Source organism: Eleutherodactylus coqui, chromosome 10 (assembly GCF_035609145.1).
Source record: "Eleutherodactylus coqui strain aEleCoq1 chromosome 10, aEleCoq1.hap1, whole genome shotgun sequence".
Taxonomy (NCBI): Eukaryota; Metazoa; Chordata; class Amphibia; order Anura; family Eleutherodactylidae; genus Eleutherodactylus; species Eleutherodactylus coqui.
In genome coordinates, this window is record NC_089846.1 from 57,271,531 (window position 1) to 57,295,459 (window position 23,929).

Sequence of the window (23,929 nt, forward strand, 5' to 3'; positions counted from 1 at the left end):
ATTAATACCTGCCTATAAAGTTGTTGATTAGTCATTGAAAGACAATGAGTACCTTTTTACACCAGACGATAATTAAATGAACCAGCGACTATGTTTTAGGTGAACTGAAATAAAAAAGCTAGGTTCTTTGAGGAAATGTTGGAGCTCGAGCATACGTTCTGAAGACAGAGGACCAGACGGAGTATATATTTATATAAACATTTTGCACATTCACTCCACATAAAGATCATCAGAAAGGTTTATTGTACTTTGTATTGAGGCACAATTCAGTCTGATTTTCATATACGCTCATGGTAAGAACTTGTATAAAGTCATAAAGCTGCGACCACCACTATATATGATGTTCTCTCCCTGAATAACAGGAGTTTTTATGGTTCCATTTCAAAAAGTGTGCATATCTATAAAGGGGCAGCTGCCTATGACAGATAATAGGGGTAGACCCATGTAACAGATGTGACAATATACCTGTATGTAACAGCTATAACAGGTTAAAAGAATGTAACAGACATAGTGGGGTAGCGCCATGTGACACCTATAATGGGGTATATGAACGTGAGACCTAGAACAATGTATCTGGATGTAACAGCCAAAATGGGACCTTAAGAACAGGATGTACACACAGCAAAACTGGGTATAAAAATGTAATAGCCATAGCAGGGACTCTAAATGTGAAAGCAGCAATGGGTCATGGAAGCATGGGCTGAAATAGGGTCAGGCGGAAGCGGGGGTGATATACACGAGGGTGGGGAGGTGTAGGCGAGGCCTATACATGAGGAGGGTGGGGAGGTGTAGGCGAGGGCAATACACAAGGGGGGGCAGGAAGGTGGAGGCGAGGGCTATTCATGAGGGGGGATTGAAGGTGTAGGCAAGGGCTATTCACGAGGGGGGGTGGAGGTGTAGGCAAGGGCTATACACGAGGAGGGGGGAGGTGGAGGAGAGAGTTATTCACAAGGGGGTGGGGGGAGGGAGGTGGAGTTAAGGGCTATACATGACAGGGGAGGAAAGGTGGAGGCAAGGTCTATACACAAGGAGGGAGGGAAGGTGGAGGCGAGAGCTATGCACGAAGGGGGGATGGAGATGGAGACGAGCGCTATACACAAGGAAGGGGAGGAGGTGGAGGCAAGGGCTTTACACAAGGGGAGGAAGGTGGAGGCGAGGGCCATACACGAGGGAGGGGTAGGGGCGGAGGCGAGGGCTTTACACAAGAGGAGGAAAGTGGAGGTGAGGGCCATACATGAGGGAGAAGTGGGGGAGGTGTAGGCGAGGGCTACAAAATAAATAATACAGTTTCAGTGATGCATGGCATAGGCCGGGATCACATGACTACGTCACATGACCACATAACACGTCACTGAGACCATATTGATTATATATGGCCACATAGGTTACTTTATTTTCGTTTTCAGAAGGTCCCATGATTGGCCCCTGTAACTGGGTTCACAGCGCATTGTTCCTTTTAGGTCGTGCAGCCAATATTCATACATGGGCATAATAAATACGCAGCAGTTAATTGAGGTTCCAGTTGTAAATAAACATCCTGAACGCACAGACTATTCGTCCCCCGGCCGACACTCCAGGACCAAGGAGTGGACGTCTCTCAGTGCTCCCTGCAGACTGTCGGACAGTCTCTCCGCATCCGTCTCCTGACAGCAATCAAATGCCGATACACACACAGTGATGCTGTCCTGGGAGGGCGCAAAGCAGACGCTGTACCCGTCGGGAACCAGGGGGCCGTAACACATCACACAGTCCATAGGAGCGGACACCTGCAAGGGCACAAAAGGGGACAGTCAGAGTATTCCAGGGTAATTATTATACAAGGTGTTCTGTTCAATGTGCCAACATTTCAATCAATATGACAAGCGCTGTGGAATAAGTTGGAGATAAACAAATATTGTTTATTATCATTATGAGGAAGGATTGATTGTAATTAGCAGTAGGTGAAGGAACAACTAACAGAATTGTTGGCCTCATTTCTCAAACCTGTCTAATAGTATAACTATCTATATTACCCATAGCAACCAATCACAGCACAGCTTTCATTTTACCTCAGCAGTAGAAGAAATGAAAGCTGCGCTGTGATTGGTTGTTATGGGCACTACACTCTTATGAAAGCTGAGAATCTATTGCCCATAGCAACCAATCACAGTGCAGTTTTTATTTTATCTCAGCAGTAGAAGAGAAGTATTGTGTATTAAGTTTTTTTTTGGGGGGGGGGGGGTCTTTGATTAAAAGCGCTTGTAATGAAAACATTTTTTCCTGTTTTTTTTTTTTTTTTTTTTTCAAATAACCTTTAACTTTATTGAACTTTTTAACACATTCATTTCTCCCTCCAAAAGACTTGAAGCTGCAATCCTTCCATTGCTGGTACACTACACTGTACTACGTATGTAGTGCAGTATTGTGTACTTTTCATCGACCAGCAATCAGAACCGGCCAGAGACAGCGTCTGATAGGAATTAATGAGGCCTCCAGCTGTCGTGGGAATCCATCAGCACCCTACAATCACATTGTGGGATGCCTATGGATGACAGGGGTGTTAACTCCCGCTATCACCCACTTACATGCCATGATCGCTATTGATCGCGGCATGTAATAAGTTGGGAACAGAAATTTCTCCTCTCCCAGCCGTTAGGGCAGGGTCCTGGCTGTCATTCGACATCTGGGACCCGACTCTTCCCAGCCCAGGATTCCCATACTGACCTAAGATTAGGCCGCCATAAATACACAGCAGCTTAGCCTAAGGCCCTTTAGTGACCACGTAAAATCCAGTATAGCTGGTCATTGAGGGGTTATGGTGTGGTTCTATAGGTTTCTCACTCCTGGAGGTGTTCTAAAACCATCTGAGGGAGCTCGGGGAAGTGTTTTCAATGACAGAATGAAGAAATTAGAGCGGGACTTCAGAGAAGTCCGGGGAAATCAATTTACTAGGCATCAAGACAATTCCACAAACCACCGGTGATCACGCATCGAGTATTGCATAAGCAGCTTTGTATGTAACCTTATAAACTGAAATTGTCCAACAACTGAAGACGGACAACAAGCCACAGACAGGAATTTGCTACCAAATGCTTAATCGTATCAACACCGACAGTCACTTTCTCGGAAACATCTTGTTCTCAGAGGAGGCCACATTATATTTATCGGAATATGTCAATCGGCATAAGGCGGGGATATGGGGAACCGAAAATCCCCTTGTCTACAGAGAACATGTCCAAGATTCAACGTTTGGTGAGGTGTAATAAAGAAGAGGCTTATTGGTCCGTTTTTTCAGTGAACGTATAGGTCACTGGGCCCGTGTACCTTGACATGTTGGAAAATTTCCTGTATCCCAGAGTAGCCGATCTGCAACCTAACATATTCCTGCAAGATGGGAATCCTCCTCAATTCACTGAAGACCATTTCCGGATGCCCGCCTTTATTCACTGTGAACAGGCAGTCATTTAAAGACAGGCAGCTGGAAATGACTGCCTGTTTACACTAAGCGAGAAGTCGCTCATTAGTTGCTTCATTTCACCTCTCTGAAACAAAATCACTAGTGACTAATGAGCAATTTCTCACCTAATACCCTGCCGGGTCCCAATTTTACACTAGACCATTGTCAATCAAAAATCGATTGTTTGAGTGATTTTTTGGCTAGTTGGCCCCTGTGAAAGTACCCTTACAGTATGGTGATGATTTTAGTATTCTTGTAGGGGTTTTTTTTTTCCTTTAATTCAGAAAAATTATGGTGGCATAATTTAGTCCCTGTATAGTGATGTTGCCTTTTATTTAATCATGATATGGCAGTGCTAGCAGTCCAGGTTTGGTGGTGCTATGCAGTTACGGAATGTGGTGCTATCCAGTCATTATATACGGGGTGTTATCCAGTCCCAGCTTTTAAAAGGGGCATATTTAGGTGTAGAGCCTAGGGTAGCATGAGCTGTAAATACGGCCCTACTATTCGCTTGAATGAAACGGAGCTGCTGTCAGGCCACATGATCGAAGAACTTGACATTACTGGCCTGAGAGAAGGTGACGGCACTCAGCCGAGTGCACGAGTCTTTTTTAACAGCTCATTGACATGAATCCAAGCAACGGACACCCACCAAACTGATATTGATGACCCATCCTAAGGATAAATCATCAGTATCGAAGTCCCAGATGACCCTTTTAACTTTATGCCCATTCAGAGTATTTTGAGCAGTGTAGCAGAAAAATGGCGCACTTAGCTGATGTGCTCTACAAGCAATATATACCCGAGGGGTTGCATGCATGCAGAAAGCACTCATCAGCAGAACATCCACTGTTCACACAGGGGGATGTGCAGCCAACAAGTGAGCATTTTTATACCCACTGCAAACTACCTGATTAGTAGACAAAAAGAGTGCATGTTTGTGTGTCGGCAGACCATTGGCATATTTATCCGGGCTGATGATCAGGCAGATGTTCATGTCCCATCATTGGCCCATGTAAAACAGCCTCAGAGGTACTTTATTAAGAGTAGGGGTCATTGTTCTATATCCATTCACAGACCTGTCCAGTGAAGAGCTTCCAGTGGGAAGACACCGCAAAAGATGTATCCATGAAAAGAGCCGGGAGGGCCATCCCCGAAGAAATACACAGCATCTTCAGAGCCAGGATAGCGCCATCTACAGACTGCCCTTGTAACACCTAAGAATGCAGAAGGTAATTAATAACCAACCTTGTTCAGAGTTAAAAGCGTTGTACAAGAGTGGACAATATGCATGCTTTATCTGGAAACAGCGCCACTCTTGAGTACAGGTTGTACTGCAGCTCAGCATCCCTCCTGATAAGACCAATGTCACTCACACATTGGTCTGTTAATATGTAGTAATTTAGGGAGGTCAGGATGCCCTGTTCTCTGCTCTTCCTCTTGTAATCAGAAGTCATTGATTTCTACGGCCGTCTTGTCTTTTCTATCAATACTATAATAGTACTAATTCATTCTCATCTGAACCCGAAGCCTCAACCTTATATCATCCTACGCCCATGCGGGACACCGTGCAGTATAGTTTTCCATAGATACTTATTGAATTTTCCATGTAAAAGGGTCACCGGCTTAAAGCAGTATTCTCATCTCAGGCAATAACAGCTGGGGTGGTCAGAGTATGGAAGCAGATGAGTGGTCTGTCTTATGTTGTTTCTGCAACTTCCATAGAAGTGAATGGGAATTACAGAGACAGCGTAGCACAGCAAGTTACACTGTTACCGTTCCCAAGGAGCTGCAAAAACAGCTCAACTTGCCGTGCTATGCTGTTTGCATGACTCCCATTGACCTCTTTGGGAGTTATTGCTCAACCGCTTCCAAAGTTATTCACCAACTCTGCCACTGCTTCCAGCCAGCCAGGTGACAGTCACAGTGGGCCTCATTAATTTAGAAGGCCCAATGAGTCCCCTGTGGCCATTTATAGGCCCCACTGTACCTCTGTTGTCATTTACAAGCCTCACTGTGCCCAAGCAATAAAATAACATAATAAACTTAAAACACCTCCTGACACTTCCCTGGCATTCTCAATCCTTTGCTTTGGAATCTTCTGGGCAGGATCATGCAGGAAAACGCAGGCAAAGCGCTGCCATCATTGCACTGCCAGCATTGCAGATAAGGTTTTGGACGGCGAAGCAGGAAGTGCTCGGCTTCCTGCAATGCCACAGTCAGAGTCAATTGTATCCTTGTCTTTAAGACACGGATGCAATTGATATCAAGGAATGAGGACCAGATCGATCCCACCCCAGAGCGGACCTCCCCAGGACTCTACCTAGCTTTGCTGGGTGCCACACCGTCCCAAAACTTGACAGGTGTGGGAGCTTCATCTGTAAGACTTATGGCATAGGCTGTGGAGAAGATGGGAATACCCCTTTAATAATGGGATACGGCCTTTCACATCAGGCCTGTATATAAATGTTGTTCCCCAGAAGTCTGATATGAAGCTATGGGGAACACATGATGTTTAAAAAAAAAAAAAAAAGGGGGGGGGGGGGGATCCAAATAACCCACCGCCCGCACTAATCCAAATTTTAAAAAGGCCACAAATTTTGGGGCATGCCACACTTGTGCTAAGATTTGCGACTTTTTACGCCTTTTGTAAACTTAAGAAAAGAGGCGGGGCCTCCTCTGACTCAGAAGATTTACTACAACTTGCATCAGAAATAGGCACAAATTATAGCACATTTCTACGTCTGCTTACTGCAAGAGATCATTTCAATTTCTGTTGCAACGACAGCCGAGGAATCTGTAAGTTTATTATGAGGAATACACGCATCTCTTAATAAATTTGGCACATTTACTCCAATGGATTTCGGATTAACACTGGCAACATTACAGCCACTGGGATGAATGAGTATTGAGCATTTCTGTACTGGAGATGGTAATATGCTAGAGTGAAGCAGCGCCAGCAGGGGGCCTCATTCTACTTTCCTTATAATATGGGCCTGCCTCTGTCTCTTACTTGTTTTCTAAAGCCTCTAACGACAGCAAGGGGTTAATGTCTTATTTCTGTGTGTCGTGCGAGGTATAAGGTTATCCTTCATATTCATTCAGCAGCTGTATATATTGTATGCATACGTATAACATGAATGTATATTTCCATGCATTCACTGAGGGAACACAAGATTGAAAACACCCAGAAAAGAGCGACACACAGTTCAGCGCAACTCATGCCAACGTGATGAGAACACAGAATGCATCTCATGATATACGGGGTGTGCTACTCAAAACGCAACCCAGTAATTTCTTTTTTTTTTTTTAATTCTTTATTTGTAAAGTTTTTAGTGTAACTAGAACAACTTAAAACAAAATATAGGCCAAAGTATAGCAGTAAAATAGCATCAGTTAAGGCAATGCCTTATCAAATAACAGCAGCCTATCACGAGCAGCCCAAATTACTATCCAAACAAGATACCTGCTACCCCTCATCACACAGAAAACAGAGTATGGTGAGGGGAGGGGTAAGTAAAGGGACGCACCCCCAATGGTAGGAACCAGTATCTTAAACTGGTTGAAAATTGAGTAGGAAAAAATAAGAGAAAAACGGAAGCAAAAGAAGAAAAAAAAAAAGTGGGAGGCACAGGAATCAAAAGAGCAGTTAAGGCACTTTTACAAACAAAGACAATCTTTCGAACAATTGAAAGACTGACAGTTTTAACGATCATTTTGCATAGAGTGTTAATGGACACCAATGTCCATTAACACTTAATCACCTTCATTTGCGTGTAAAAGGGCCTCCGGGAGCTGCATTGTTCCCACACGGGCTGTCAGCAGAATACAATGTATTCTCCCCGCACCCGCTGAGAATACAGCGTGCACTCCCCGTTAGCTCACCTTAAAATAATCGTTCAGATAAAAAGTGAATGATGGCCGAGTTTACACGCAACGATTAGCGCTCATTTGCCATCGTATGAACGAATTTTGAGCGATAATTGCTGCATGTAAATAGGCCTTTAGCCTGCTCCATCCACAATAGACCTATAAGTTAAGTCCTGAAACATGTCCCAAGGTGTCCAGGAAGACATAACAGTATCATGTGTTTCTTGTAGCAAAGCAGTAAGCTACTCCATTCTTACTATCTCATCCACTTTGTGCAATCGAAGAGAGAGGGAGGGGGCAGGCAAAGATTTCCACAAGGCTTGCATGCTTGACCTAGCAGCGTTAATTAGGTTTTTTAGTATGGACTTCCAGAATGTTCTCACTGGTAAGTTGAGGAGACAAAGGATAAATAGAGAGGGGGGCTTTGGGCAAGTTAAAATGTAAGACCTCTTGTGTAAGCTCATTCACCCTCTTCCAGAAGTCTTCCAAGTCTGAGCAATCCTTAAATCTGTGTAAAAGTCAACCATCTCGAAACTTGTTGACAATAGGAGACTTGTGCACAAATTCCAGAATTCTATTCACCTGTGCGAGGCGGTGGGGATAATAATTTCACAATATTTGTATTGGGGGCAATATAATCCCACAATAGTGAATTTGGACGTCTGTCTTGATTTTTCAGGGAGCTCAGAGTTGTCACAGAAGATGTTGAAGGTGGCCACCACTGAACCAGGTGCTCCAAGCCATTTCATGTCTAATATTAATACTCAGTGTGGCAACTGTCCGGGGGTTATTGCCTAATGCTTTACCCTTTCAGTGGCCCACAGGTATAAGTCTGCTGGTGTAAGGTCCGGTGATCTCGGTGGTCACAGGCACTTTGAGATGGTGTCCTTCAAGAACGAGTTTCTGCCATGCCGTGGTTGGACATGTGACAATCTTGCTGGAATAACGATTCTGCAACCACTTATATTGGCAGGTAACGTTCGGTGTTGATGGTGTCCTTGAAGAAGATAGACTTTTATAGGATGCAGTATTTTTCATGGATTTCATACAGGTTAGTTGTGGCCCAAATTCATGTGTTTTGGCTATTCACAAAGCCACACAGATGGAACCATGCTTCGTATGTGATGTCCAACAGTCCCTGATGTTGGCCTAAATTTCGAAGGAACCACTTCCCGAACTTCACGCGCTCCACCATATCAGCTGCAGTTCCAGAACAACCATGATTTCTACTTCCCTTTCTTAGTGTCTGACATCTTACCAAGGACTTACCAGTTTCTTGTGATAAACAAGGAGACTTCTGTAGGGAATGTAGCAATGGTACTCTGGTGTCCTATAATGTAGCCGCTGACATCTTTGGCCGCCCTCCCTGCTGTTCATCCAACAAAGTTCCCATCCTTTCCAGGTTGTTTGCTGGTCACTGAACGCTTGTTTTGTTGGGTGCAGTGCGTTCTCAAAACTTTTCCCAAAATTGCTGATGACATTCCATGACTGAACCGATCACCCAGTATGTGCGTACCAGAAAACCACACTCATCCATAGGATAGACCAAGTAATCTGTACTCTTAGATAGATTTGTCTTCAAGGTTTTCTCACTTCTAAAAGTAAGACTGTCCTTGTTGTCCATAGCAACCAGAAATCAGTTTTCATTTCTGAACTGTAGTAAAGTGAAAGCTGAGCTCTGATTGGTTGATATGGGCAACAAGGACAGCCTTACTGTTACAGACAGTTTTGATAAATGAGCCCCACCTTCTTACAATACACATGTGGGAAACAGAACATTACAAGCAAAATAAAGGTTGCGCTTTAAGTGAAACACCCTGTAGAACAGTCCATTCCATACCATGCTCAAGAAGAAAACATACTACTAGCTACGGGCTCGTTCACACTAGCGCTATGGGTTCCATTTTCCTGCTCTTTAGGGGAGCAGGAAAATAGCACTCACTGGATGAAAGGAATATGGCAGAACCAAACCGCGTCAAATAGACCCATCGACTACAAGGGACTACATCTGGTTTACGGCCGTCCATCTAGTATTTTACAGGACGAAATAGCACTGCACGCAAAGCGTTTTCATAATGATTTTTAGCAGAATTCAGCAACAGGGGTTCAGAATGGACGCTTCAATGCCGATGTGAACAAGCCCTTACATGGCAGGCTAGAAGGGAACGCCATGTAAAAGGTGAGTTGTAGACATTGGTGAAGTCTGTGATCTCAGTCAACCACCGACGTGTGAGCTCTATAGAGAGATCTGACCCCTTGGCACTGCTCTGAGATTTCTATTACCGGAAATCTCTGTGTAGAACCTGTTTTAGTCTGAAAATCATTGATGGTTTGTGGCAGACGTCACCAATATCCCATTAACATATTAAGGAATGTATAATTTAATTATATTAATATAACATTTCTAATAGGCTATGAATTTTGTCACTCACACTTGGGATTGTCAATTAAAGAGACTGTCACCATGCTTTTACAACCCTTGCTGAGAGCAGCATAAGGTAGCGCAGGTCACACTGATTAAAGCGATACGCCTGCTGTATGTTTCTGTGCAGTAGTTTTGGAGAAACTTGCATTTAATTAGTATCACCCAGACACAGAACTAGTCCTGCATATTCATGAGCTGCTGGCTAGTTACACTCAGCCGCCCTCCAGACAATGATTGGCAGCTCTTACAGTAATAGGCAGACAGCTGTCAATCATTGGCTGAAGGACAGTGTGTGTGTAACAAGCCTGCAACTCATGATTATCCAGGACTTCTTTAAGTAGTCCTCTATGCATTTGCAGCTACTGATAAAATGCAAGTTTCTCCCAAACTACTGCACAGATACATACAGCAGGCATATCACTACAATCAGTGTGACTATCGCTGCCTTATGCTGCCCTCAGAGAGGGGTACAAAAAGATGGTGACAGAGTCTCTTTAAGCTACTAAAGGCCATGCTGTAACGTGACACAAGAAATAGAACCAGAATAGACTGGTGCCACCTACTGCTTGTCGCTGGTATAATAGGACAATAAGAACTTCGTGAGGAAGCCGATTTTCAAGGCTGCATCTAATATGATTCATGAACAGAGAAATAAGAGGGAGGAAGATAGAAAACACAATCAGTGATACAATGAGAAGGGAAATCCCACCTGTTCCGTGTTCGCCTGGTGACTTTCTACAGCTCTTACGAAGAGGGAAAACTTTTCCTCTGCCTATGTAAAGAGACAATAAGAGGAGCCCCAAAAAAAAAAATATGATATAATATTATAAACACGCACGCACGCACACACACTAGTGCTCAGTGAATCAAATACCTTTGAAAATCTTCCAGACCTAGTCAGGTGAATGCAGACGGCCGGGTCAGATCCTGCTGCGAGAATTCTCGCAGCGGGATATGACCAGTGCTCTTGCAGTGACCCGCGGCTCACCTCCTTCAGCATCTTCTCTCCGTTCTGCGATGTGTCGGCTGCCGCACAGCCGCTTGCACGGTAATAGGACATGCTGCGATTTGTTTACCGCGCAAGTTTTCACGAGGTCACATCGCGGTCGTCTGCATAGGATTCCTACGGCAGCGTACATAGGCGGAAATTCTGCGGGAAATCTCGGCGCGAAATTTCTGCCCGTGTGCATTCACCCTAACAGAGCTGAGGTTGTAATGTATCAGTGTAGAAATGAGCAATCCCTCTGTAATATAGGAGAAAGATATATACTGCTGCCGTGTCTAGCTCAGGGGATTGCCTGCCCTGACACATTGTAACAAACCTGTTAGCTACGTGAGACGGATGGATTTTAGACTACCATTGCACAGAAGCATTTTTGTCTGCGTTTAAAACTGCACCAAAAATACACTTTTAAAAACGTGTAAAAAAAAAAAAAAAAAAAAATGTATTCTTAAAAAAGACAAGTTTTATATCACTGAGACTACTATTGATTAAAAAAAAAGTGTTTTTGTTGTGTTTTTATACGTAGACAAAAATGTTGCCATGGAGGCATGTTCACATGTAGCGGATTTTCGTGCGGAGCATTTATTGCAGGTTTTGCCACAGATCCGCAGCAGATTTCAGACTTTTTCTGAAAGGGTAAATTCAGGTGTGGATCTTCATCAAAATCTGCATCAGTGGTGCGGATTCTGATGATTTTTTGACGCTGATTTTTAAATGCGGAAATACTGCACCATTTCCGCTGGATAAGCATCCCCTAAAAGACATATTTAATGGATCCTTATCAAATAGCTGGAGTAGACAACAGCTACAACAAGCATTTCTCGTTCTGGAGGATGCAACATGATCATGTATTACACAGACAGCCCAATCATTTTGATGATAACTGTGTAATGCTTTATTTCCCCTGTGGAGGCGCTGCAGGGAAAGTGAACACTTGCTGCTGGGATCAGTAGTGCACATGTATGACCATGGCTCTATCGACTATCTATGGAGATGGCTGAGCACAATCCTATAGAAGTGAATCGAGTGTTGGTCACATATAAGCACCGCTGCTCCAGTCACCCAGTGGATTTGGGACGTGCAGTTCCCCTTGGGTTGGATCCCAGTGATCAGTCATTTATCACCTATCTTGTAGATAAGCGATAAGTAATTTTATAGGTTAACCCCTTTAACAGATATTTTTTTTGGCTCCTCCTAAACAGAACTGAGGCTGCACCACACAACGTTGCCCCCAGCCAAAACTTGCCGATTTTTTGGGGTCATCTGCAGCTTGAACAAATTCCAGTACTTCGGGGGAGGAGCAACGTACAATATCCGACCGCCCATGATGAAACGCACGAAGTGAGACTGCCTCGCTTGTCGCACACATGGAGCCGTGTAACCTGAGAAAACAAGCAAAACGTCAGCACCATCGCGAGTGGCATTTACTCAGAAAACAGCTATACCCCCGTGTCAGTGTACCTGTAATACGCCAGTTGCAGGCAGACTTGCAGGAACGCACCCGGGCGCATCTTGTACCTCTGCGGGAATTTCTTTCCAAAGTCAGGGAAGGAGAAACAGCAGATGTCAAGATCATTAACCAATCTGAAGGAGGTAAGAAACAGAAACAGGCAGTCAGAAATGTAGTAAAGATACAATAAAGAGGTTATCTCATGAAGGAAAATGTAGGCCCTACTAGGACAATGAGGCTATAGAGGGGGTTACTCTACCTGGGACCCCCTCTATCAGCCAGAGCAGAGACAGACCTAGTAAAAGGGGCTCCTGCTCTGGAGACCCAGCAGTCCCATGTATTATCTTGTCAGCTGCCCATTTGACTGACCAGTCAGTAATACTACATATATAGTGTAGTGGCATACATTTTCATACCTGTATGGCAGTATAACACATCAGTAATATAAATTACATATATTAGAAGTACAGCCGCATTGTGAGCTTCTGTTTGGAGCCACCCAACATACATGTCCAGGTTCCGCTTGGCTTGTTCTATGTGCTGTTTGCTTTCCGGTGGGAAGTTGAAGTACAATTTTCTTGGTGGAGGAACCCTGGTGAGAGGAGTGCGAGGCGGCTGCAGACTGGGGCCCTCGGAGCTAAAAGGATGGGCCATTAGTAGGTGAGAATAGTATATTACAATATGATAATTAACTGTATAGCAAAAAAGTTATATATTACATCTTATACATATTGACATGCCAAAAGTCATGGGACAGGAACTAATATCATGTAGGACCCCCTCTAGCCCTGCTGTAAAATGCAGCAAGTCAACATGGAATTGATTCCCCAAGTGGATGTAAGATGTCTGGAGGAATGTTGAGTCATGCCATCTGGATTACCACCCACAGCTTGGCGGTATTGGTAGGTGCAGGATATTCGGTGCGACTGGACCTCTCCACCACATCCCATAAATGCCCTTCAAGGGTTCTGTATGAAACGCAGAGAAATAGAGCATGCTGCGATTTATTTCTCCTGCTTTTTTTACGGATGTCCCCTCACAGCTCCAACGCAGGTGTGAATGGAAGAATGAAAGTCCATAGACTTCCACTGTCTACATTTACTGCGTGTTACGCACAGTAAATACACGTGCGTAATGCGCGGTGACAATACGCCTGTGTGAATGAGCCCTTAAGCTTTCCTGTCCAATCTAACATCGCTATTATAAAATGCTTGGGGAGTATCATGCATGAGTCCTATTAATTAGAATAGGACCCATTCCCTTGCTGGGTGTCATACAGTTGCTTGTGTAATTTATCCCAGCTCCCACAATGCACTGCTTTCTGGTAGAAGAAGTCCAGCAGAACTCTCTAATGTAAATCAGCACATGCAAAAAGAGACACAATAAACCTCAAGATCAGTACAATAATGTATTGAAAAGATACTCAAAATGTAACATTTACTAACAGTTGGGAGAATTCCAATTTATAAACAGCACTGTGAGTGTAATTATACCCCCTACCGCACGCCCAATATGCCAATCACTTACCAGTAGTTGAAGACATGGTGCAGCATAGTCAGCATTGCAGAGGCATCCGCTGTTGCTTGATCACAAATCAGTCCGCAGGTCCCATCTTCTCCCACCACAAACTGCAGGGGTCACAATCAGGGTTACTCTACGCTAAGGACTAGCACATACTCAGGCTGAAAGGAGTTAGATAGGGGCAATACTGTGAGATATTAGTAAGGACCAGTAATAACACCAGCAAAAAGAAGTCTCCTTGTTAGAAGTTCCATTCATCTATTTCTCACAGGTACCGTTTCTGAAAGATATGGTAGCCACGGGAAAAGGGGCTTAACCCAACTTTCTTCAATGGGTGCGCTGTACCGCGATTAGCACGGTGCTGAAAGCGCCGCGCCAATCATGGTAAAAACCGTCTGTGTGTGTGAGGCCTCAGACGGTAATATTACAGTGAGAATGCATCATTGCATAACTAGACTTTGCTTTCTTTCAGTTCTCAAGGAAAGCTGGGTAACAGCTGCTAAGGAATCAGTAATGGTGGCCGCATCTTTCGTCAATCATCTTTTCCAGAAACCATTGAAAAGAACTGTAACCACTCCATGCTATAGGATATACATATACATCCTATATATGCAGGGTTATTATGGCACGGGCTCAGAAGCCAGGCCTGCTTCATATACCGCCGGTATCAGTTGTCTTTAATAGCTCGCCCCAACTGTTACGAGCTGAATTTGTGCCAATCGCGGCTGTTAACCCTTTAAATGTCTATGTGAATCAGACAGCAGAATTTAAATGGCCCAATTGGCGGTCCCGAACATCCCCCACAATGAGATCTTGAGGAGATGTCCAAATGTCATGGCAGCCAGAGGCCCTCTGAAGGCCCCCAGAGCCGCCATGTATTTTTGCCTATTAAGACATGCCTGCCCCCTTTTCCTGTATTTATAATAAGAAAAATAAATCTAAACCAAACATCCCAGAAACATATTTGATATTACAGCACCTATAAAAGTCCATTATGTATCCTGCAGGGTGAATGTCATAAAAAAAAAAATAATAATAATAATATATATATATATATATATATATATATATATATATATATATATAATAAAAAAATAATAATACTAATACACAATGCCAGAATTGCACTTTTTTTGGTCACCCCATCCACAAGGAATACGTTTATAAAAAGCAATCAAAAACCCATATGCACTTCAAAGCCATAAGACAAACGAGCCCTATCACAGCTATAGTGATGGAAAAATAAAAGTTATCGCTCTGAACTTATTTTCTAAAGATATTTTATTTTTAAAAGTAGCATAGCAAAAACTAACCAAATGAATACATTTGGTATTGTAATCTTCCAAACCCATTAGAATAAAGTTCTGTCATTTTTGCTCCCATATGTCCACCATAAAAACAAGACACCTCCCCCCAAAGATGGTGGAATTGCAATTTTTTTCTATTCCACTACACTTTAGTACAATATGGCCGCCTGCAGATAGCCGGGTCAGATCCCGCTGTGAGAATTCTCGCAACGAGACCCGACCCAAGCCCCTGCAGGGACCAGTGCAATGCTCACCTCTCCCGTGGCTACGGCTTTTTGATGTGCCGGCTGCCGGCCAGCCAGCACATGCGCACAGCGGAGCCGGCAGCCGGGGAGTGACATTTCTGTGCGGGCCTCTGCGAGCCCCGCACAGAAATAGAGCATGCCGTGATTTGTTTTCCACGTTTAATTTCACGCGAACAAATCGCATCCGTCTGCATAGGATTGCGTATTGTAATGCAATCCTATGCAGGCGGGCAGGGCGGCGGAAATTCTGCGGGAAATCCTGCCGCCGAATTTCCGCCCTTGTGCATATATGTACATTAAATTATACCATTGAGAATACAACTTATTCTGCAAGAAACGAGCTCTCAGACGGCTGCGTCTGCCGGTCCTATATCCCTGCCTATAGGATCCCTGTAAATGTTCACATATGTCTTACGTCACCAAAAAGTCCATCTAGTGTAACAGGGTAAGTATAGAAAGTGGGGAGGGAGAGGAGGGGGATGCAGGTGCAGCATCTCACTGTGTTTAAAGGAAGCAGCATGATGGGAGGAGCAGCAATGATATCTATGATTGTCCCAGAACACACATGATCGCTCTGACAATACACTAAAGAGAGACCGCCAACACTCAGCGATCATGGAGAGAGAAAACGTATATATGTGCAGAGACAAGCAGACGGGAAGAAAGACCTGTAGCTTATACATGACAATTCTGGCTGCCTGGTACGAAGCCAAGTATATACCTGTAAGGTCTTGTCAAACCACCGATTGCCGCTGTTGGCATGGCTCCCTCCTCCGTGCAGCATCTGCGCAGCGGTACGGCTACTGTACAGGTCCTCTGAGTACTTCAGCGCAGTAGCATCCAGACATACGGTAAAAAGGCTTCGCTGGATACTGCGTACAGACTCCCGGTTCAGCCGGTCTGGGAGATAAGGAGAGACACACAGCATTGTCATGGCGTCTTCTCCGTAAACTGTCAATTTTCCTAAACCTGGTTAGCTCACCTCGAATGAGGGCACTGTACGCTCGCCCCCAGCTGTTCCTGTGATCAGTGGTGAGCACCCCAACAGGCTCCTTGTCGGTCTTTTTTGAGTGTGCACGTAGGAAAAGCATCTGCTGGTGAATCTGATCTTCAGTCAATGGTGAACCATCACTATTGTATACGTCCAGCTCAAAAAACTGGGGTTAGACATATATAAAATAATGGTGAGCGTATCTGGGAAAATTCATTGTCTATGACCAAATTTACTACGATGGAGCAGTAATTCTCCCATATAAGAAAACGGAGGCCATTTTGTCTGTCGTCGTTGTTAAATGAGGGAATGACTGTTCCATAACAATAATGATGGTAAATTTAGCAGAATTAGAGAAAAACGTGAAACCTTTTCATCATACTTGATTAACCACAATCCAAGCAAATCATGTTCTGCCATTTTCAAAAGGGAAAATAAGAATTCCCCTCCATCACGGCGTTGTAAAATATTACATTTCAAGCTTTAGTCGGCTTGTAAGACATTAGGAGAACTGAAAATGGAAAAACAAGAACTGAACTTCAAGAGAAAGGAGATGTAGACAGCATGGTTATATACAGAATGACCTGCTCTACGCCAGCTATGCAGAAGCGGTTCTACACAGGTTGCTGGCATCTCAGAAGAGTGGTTCCATTACTGGTTAAGGTAGAAGGAAATTAGATGATTGGTTGGTCAGCTTGTAAATTGGAACACATTAGGAGAACTGAAAATAGAAAAACCAGAACTGAACATCTTTAGCCCTCTACAGACCTGCCGAAATCTGTATAAATCCAAGAACAGAATCTACCACTGATCCTCAAAACATGTCAACTACATTGCTCATATAGCTTCTCTCTTGGTGCTGGTAGTTCTCCTTAACTTGATATATCCAACACAGCACTCCTTGGAAAGTTTAAGTTATTTCTAAGAGAATGTCCACCTCTTTCAAAAATCAATCTGTGTTGGAAAATTTGAGATCTGACTTCTACCAACAGAAATGAGGTTTTGTACCAAACACCCAAGTATCTTCATCTTAGGACATATAATCATAAAGGGGACAGTTGGCCTCACAAAGCCCATATGAAGATGTGATCAAGAATGGGGCACCATAGCTTAAAGGAACCAAGTGATTTTAATGGGCAGAAGCACTGAAAATCTCTACATGAGAACACAATCCTCCCTATTTTTCTCTCTAATGAATAACTATTTGTATCCGTTTGCAAAACAGAAGCCTAAATAGGTTATCATTGCCATAGACTGTGGTTGACGATGGCAGATCTCCAGGCGCTTCTGGAAATTTGCATGTGTCATCTACATTCAATGTATATCCTGGTGGCATACACCAGCAGATCCAAAAAGTAGAAGGGACAGCATCCATGCAGGCAAAAGAAAGTGGTGCTTATTCGGATATCCTACACAAAAATATGCAATGTTTCGACCCACACTGGGGTCTTCACCAGGCACAACTGATGCAGATCCCATGGCCTTTCCACAATGATGATTGTGGAAGGGCTGCAGGACGGATGGCTTCCATTGACTTCAATGGAAGCCGTCCGTGCGTAGCCTGCACTAAAATAGAGCATGCTGCGATTTTTTTCCCCAGCTCTGGATTCTGCAATGCAAATCCTTCCGTGTGCATTCGGCCTTAAAGTGCTGTCAGCTAGCAGTCTTGTAGCCACACATCAGCAGCATTTCTGATCCAGCACTAGGGAGGGAACATGACGGCTGTTATTCTCCACCGTAGGAGTCGGAATATCTTTGTAAACATAAGAGTCACCTGGTAGTTCTTGCAGACGGTCACATGGTGGGGTTTGTTACGAGGCTGGAAAAGGATTCGATCTCTCTTGATTCCAGGTTCCCTGTAGGATCCAAAGAACTTGTAGTACTGATCTGGGCACAGCCTTTGACCTCGCCATAACTCTTGTAGGCCACCAGGGCTGTTAAGGAAAAGCAAGAGAAGATTATTTAGATCCTGGAGCAATAACAGAGAGGATGTGCACTGGTATATCAACCTTGTTACCAAATTATGCCATGCCAGGGGATATTTGACTCTTTACTAGCTTGCAGGATAAAGTACGTTAGGCCATAGCTTGTCTAGACTTGAAGAACTTTTTATGCATTTGTATAAATTTGTCAGAATTGCTCTTTAAGACGATACGTCAACACTGAATAATCCAGGCTACAAATATAAACTCTACTATATTTGTATTACACCCCGGACACTAACAACAAGCGGTTTACTGATCTGATTTTCTTATTATGTGACCCTATATAGCATACAGAGAATTTAAAAAAAGTCAAAATGTAAAAAACTGCAGGATAATCAACTACATGGGTTTTACACATTGTCTATATGATCCAATGTCCCCCACAGTAACAAATATGTAGATAGCTACTCCAAAATCTAAGAAGAAAATCCCAATAAGGGCAGCATGTTTTATTGTCGTGTGAATTGCACATGGACGGCTTCCATTGACTTCACTGGAAGCATCCAAGCCACGGGCCATCCGCAATTGACATTTTGGATAGGTCGTGGGTAACCGTGTCATTGCCTAGCGACAGCTCAGGAAAAAGAAAGATTTAAAAAAAAATCTGTACTGTGCATGTTTGACGGCGGGTTGCCGCGTCCATCCGCAACACAGATTTCAACAGGTACACAAGGACGCCGGCCGGGCACAGGGCCGAATTCTGCTGCGGGCTCCCGCATGCGCAATCCGACCCATTTGTGTGCCACCGGCCTAAGAGAGAGCTGAGGTGTGCAGGTGAGGGCAGGGTTTGCTATGTTGCCTGCTTGGGATTACAGCGAAGAAGAGAAAGCAGTATGCATGCCAATCATGAACAGGGGCCTGCCTGGTGCAGCGCATAGGAGAAAATCTGACTCTTTCAGCTCATTAGAGTACAACTCGGGAAAACTTCAAAAGCAGATTGTAAAAGGTATGGGGCACTTATTACAAAATCAAATAACATGAAGGAAATCTTATTAGCAGCACTGTTAAAGGTTTATCGTGGATTGCATTGTAAGAACTTGATGACAGGTTCCCTTTAAAGATATAATAAAAGAAAGCAAAATAATGACACAAGCAAAAAGGAGTAGAAAAAACACAGACTGAGCTTAATTCATGAATATGTATCCAGAAAGATAATGAAGGCTGAAATCCAGTCAATATGCTGGTATGAAGGGACCGCACATTCATCACACAGTATACATTGCAAAGCAATACAACACTCAGAAGCATACCCATAGGTCCCCGTGTACGTCCTAACACGCGTTTCGCGTAGCTTCTTTAGGGGATAATTACTGTCACAATGATCCCATTTAAATGCTCACTATGGTGCCGCATTTGACCAGTGAAGCTGCATTAAAGACGATGCTGCATATAAGTGGCGTATGCATCAGATAAACCAGAAGGGACGAACAAGACGCAACTGTTGTACTCAAGCAGGACGGCACACACATGGACCAGAAGGACGTTTATATGCGGCACCATCCTTTGCACAGTGTCACTAACCACATGAGTGAGTATTTAAAGGGGTTGTATCAGAATACACCTTTATATCCTAGCCATAGGGGCTCCCACCGATCCTGAGAACGGGATCCCATGTCCCTATCTCCTTGTCATCGTGGGCTCGCAGTACCCACCCGCAGAGATGTCCGACTGAATGGAGTGGTGGCTGAAACAAGCAGCAGCTTCTCCATTTATTTCAATAGGGCTGACGGAAATAGCCAACCAGGTTCAAGCAGTCGGCGCTCTCTGGCAGTCTCATTGAAAATGAATGGTGCCATATTGTACATGTGCGGCTGCTGTTCCATTCAGGAGAGGGGGACACTCAACCCCGATCTCAGAATTGGCAGGCGTCTCTGTGGCGAGACCCTGCACTGACCAGACTTTTATCATCTATCCTATGGATAGATAGGTGAAAAGAGTATATCCTGGTACCAATCCTTCAGGTGGGATCATCATAACAGTAATTGCCCCCTAATTAGGGCAGTCGAAATGTCTGCCAAGGACATATGGGTATACTTTTGACCGTCTTATTACTTTACAATGTATACTGTGTGATGATCTTGCGGTCTCCTCATACCGGCATATTGAGTCACGATTTAGGATTGGCTTTCAGACTTGATTAACTTTTGTTAATTATGGTATGCATATTCATGTATAGTCATATATTCAGTGTGTGCTTTCCTTATGCGATCCTCTTTTTTTTTTGTTTGTGTCATTATTTTGTACTCTCTAAATTGCATCTTTAATAAAATACATTTTTTATCTCTATGACCGTATTATACTCCCTCTGTTTTTTTTGGGGGGGGGGGTGTCAATGGGTGTAGAGAAGTGTCCAAGTGTTGATGGCTTCTGGGTCCTGATTATTTACACATGAATAGAATGGTAAAATAAGTTTTGCTTAGATCCCTCCATAAAAAATGAGCCTACTTATTAACAGTTTCCACGAATCAATACAAATTACCAAAAACTAACTGAAAGTTAAAGAGGCTTTGTGGGACTTTAAGGGCGCTTTCACACGGCCAAGAAAACCGCGCAAGATTTGTGCGCTGCATTCTTTTTAATGGGGTCATATACATAAGCGTTTTTTCCCGCATCACATGTTTAGGTGTTCCCTCAGAATTCCTTGCCCATTGTTTTCAATAGGGCCAGCAAAAACATTGCATGGTAGGTAGAGACGAGTGAGCACCCAAATACTTGGGCCCTCGTTATTCGAGTCGAGAGTTCGTAAAATTCGAGAGCGCTACTCGATTAACGAACCCCATTGACTACAATGGGAGACTCAAGCAGTTTTGTATGTCGGCCACCGGGTGCAGAGCTTTTAGCCAGCCAGCCACGTGCACTGCGTCAGTCACAACTGGGGCGCGGTCGACCCAAACGCCTCGCATACGCGGGACATTGCATGTTCCCAAGCACGATATCAGGCTGAGTTTCACGGCCCAATATCGCGCTCGCCCATGTGAAATTAGCCTAATATTGATGACCTATGCATAGGATAGGTCATCTATATCTGATTGGTGGTGGTACACTGCCCTACGTGACTAAAGCCTTGCCGTTTGGGGGAGGAAGCACCACTGCAAAGACGCCATCTATTCTACAAATCATCTTGTCTGATACTGTCTTGAACAGCACACGTTCCTGGTTATTTTGTTGACTTTGATTCAGAAAATGTTCAGTGCTTTAAGGTTAAAGGACTGTTACATGATTTGAACCCATTAAATGGGAAAAGAACCGTCTCATTAGTGAACATTTACGGCCTACTCAAAGGACTCATTACTTGTTCCTGCAGCTTGGATATGGCTTTGCTATAACGTTAAAAGGTTTTGCTGTCATTAGAGTTAACACAACAAAGATGTCGGTGTCAGTGCCTTTTACTGCCTACCCCCAAAGCCCGACGTATACTGCTATGTCATGAACACATTATGGTGCTGTCTGGTCCAGACATGTTGTGGCCAGAACTTGGCCATGAGAGTTTATTGACCTCTCTACCGATGTATGAACATAAAAGTACAACGACACTGGTCATGGTCCAGTTGAAGACCCAAACCGAGGTAAGCCTCCAACTTGGATAGGGACAAACCTCAGCCTGAACCCTAGTCAATTCCAATATTAGCACCATGGGTTCTTCAAGCAGCTGATTGCCAGGGGTCTTGAGAATTTTCCCACCGATCAGATATTGATGAACTATCTTAAGGATAGGTAATCGGTGTTAGAGCAACAGAACACCCATCATACATAAGGTCAAAAAATTGGATGAGACCATATTAGGCATTTCTGTACCTGAATAACAAAATACCGTTTAGTTTTTAGCACCAGATATACCGTATTACTCCAGCATATTCTGAATGTGGAGTCATAACTTACAATAGCTGTAAATGGGGCAACGTTTTGAAAGAATGAAAAACCAAACTCACCTCTCAATTTTGGCTTTAAAATCCAGGACACCGCAAATCAGTTTAGATGCAAATCTGAAAATTAGTAGATACAATAAATGTCTGTATAGTAATATAGATCACTATGCATGGCAGAAGATGCAACTCGGCGTACCGACCCCGTGCTGAGAAGAAAACATGACCACGTACTAGAATGGGGACAAGTGGGTTGCAATTTGCCAATATGGATCCAATTCTGTTTCCGAGTACCAATTGGAAAACCATTGAAGACAGGGAGGTAATAAAAAGCACGTCTAAGGGAAGACTTTTGGGTGGACATCTTACACAGTTCCACAATTAAACAGCTGAACTGGTCCAAATGCATTATACTGGACCTGGTGGACCAGAAGCATTAATTTGTATGGGATCCTTATACTATTGGGCTTCTTTGAGCGACTTTTATTAGCTAGGACTACATGGACACATGTAGCTGTACATGGCAAAATATATTTAAAGAGATAAGACTAACTTCTCAACTAGAATATCCCCAGTCTATATAAAGGTACCCATTGAAGTCCGCCCATTCAACAGTGGAGAAACTGGATTGAGCACAACATGGAGCACATACAACATATAGTCAGCTGAACAAGCGATAGGATGGGATGGATATAGTGGTTAGATACCTCAGCTGTCCCCTCCAGTCGTTGTATTCCTGCTGAGGGAGAATGACAGCCGGGCTGGAATGTACGGGTAGTGGTAGGTGATTCTCTAGATATATACACTCTTGTCTCCAGTCTGTGAGCTACAAATGGCAGAGAGAGGTCAATAAATGGATAGATGAGGAGAGATTAGAGTAACGCTGGCCATGGACATTTAGACGAAGGTCTGACATACGGAACTGGCACTTTAAATGTCATTGCAGTATTATAATAGAGCATGATTGGCTGATAAGGTTGGGTAAACGCTCTTTACATGCCTTTAAAGGTCTTTGATAATTTTGTTCCCATATTAAAAAAGTAATTTTATTTTGTGACGCATCATTAGTCATTCAACACAATTAGTCCGCAGCACTCTTTTGGAATATGCTTCAATAGCCAGACCATTCAAGTCATAAATGCACGTCACTACAGAGTTCGAGCCCAAGACTCATATGCATAATCCACAGTACCCAGAGAAAGTGACAGCATATCAGGCGCAGAAGTATAATCCTTCTTTATTCCTTCATTACTGCACCTTTTGGACCCACTTGGGGTCTTTGTCAAGCTTTACGTAAAGCTTGACAAAGACCCCGAGTGGGTCGGAACGTTGCAGTAATGGAGGAATAAAGAAGGATTATACTTATGCGCCCGATATGCTGTCACTTTGTCTGGATACTGTGGATCATTAATCATTAACCATCAAACCTGGGATGATAAATGGCTAAAAAATATCCTACCCTATTCAATAAAAGTCACCTGACAATTGTCAAACGTTCATCTGATGTCTATGACCAGCATATATCTAAGGCTCTGGCAACATCCAGCACACAGAATACAGTTTTGTTATGCAAGACATTGTATGTCTAAGAGAGCCTAAGGCTAGGCTCACAAGGGGTGGATTTACAGCGGAATTTCGCTGCGGCAAATCCGCCTGCGAACGCTAATCCCGGGATTAGCCAGCCATGTGGACGAGAATTTGCAAAAATCTCGTCCACACGGGGTGGCCAATCCATCATGGCAAAGTCGGACGGGACCAGTGTTGTGGCGCGGATATAGAAGATGGAGCATGTCCATTTTTTTTTTCCGCTGTGGCCTCGCTAATTTCTATGGG

General features: G+C 43.7%; 1 protein-coding gene across 1 annotated transcript in view; it reads right to left on the reverse strand.

Annotated features, from left to right (window-relative positions):
• Positions 1–220: 220 nt before the first annotated feature.
• LOC136580471 (carnitine O-acetyltransferase-like) overlaps positions 221–23,929 on the reverse strand; it is a 28,530-nt gene continuing 4,821 nt past the window's right edge. Inside the window, exons 3-14 of the mRNA XM_066581059.1 lie at positions 22,804–22,922; positions 22,163–22,216; positions 18,023–18,182; positions 16,240–16,414; positions 15,979–16,157; positions 13,712–13,812; positions 12,693–12,821; positions 12,196–12,318; positions 11,977–12,116; positions 10,441–10,499; positions 4,516–4,653; positions 221–1,766 (exon numbers count right to left, since the gene is read on the reverse strand). Coding sequence (XP_066437156.1) covers positions 1,551–1,766; positions 4,516–4,653; positions 10,441–10,499; positions 11,977–12,116; positions 12,196–12,318; positions 12,693–12,821; positions 13,712–13,812; positions 15,979–16,157; positions 16,240–16,414; positions 18,023–18,182; positions 22,163–22,216; positions 22,804–22,922 — 1,593 coding nt within the window. The 3' untranslated portion in view covers positions 221–1,550. The remainder of the gene's footprint in view (positions 1,767–4,515; positions 4,654–10,440; positions 10,500–11,976; positions 12,117–12,195; positions 12,319–12,692; positions 12,822–13,711; positions 13,813–15,978; positions 16,158–16,239; positions 16,415–18,022; positions 18,183–22,162; positions 22,217–22,803; positions 22,923–23,929) is intronic.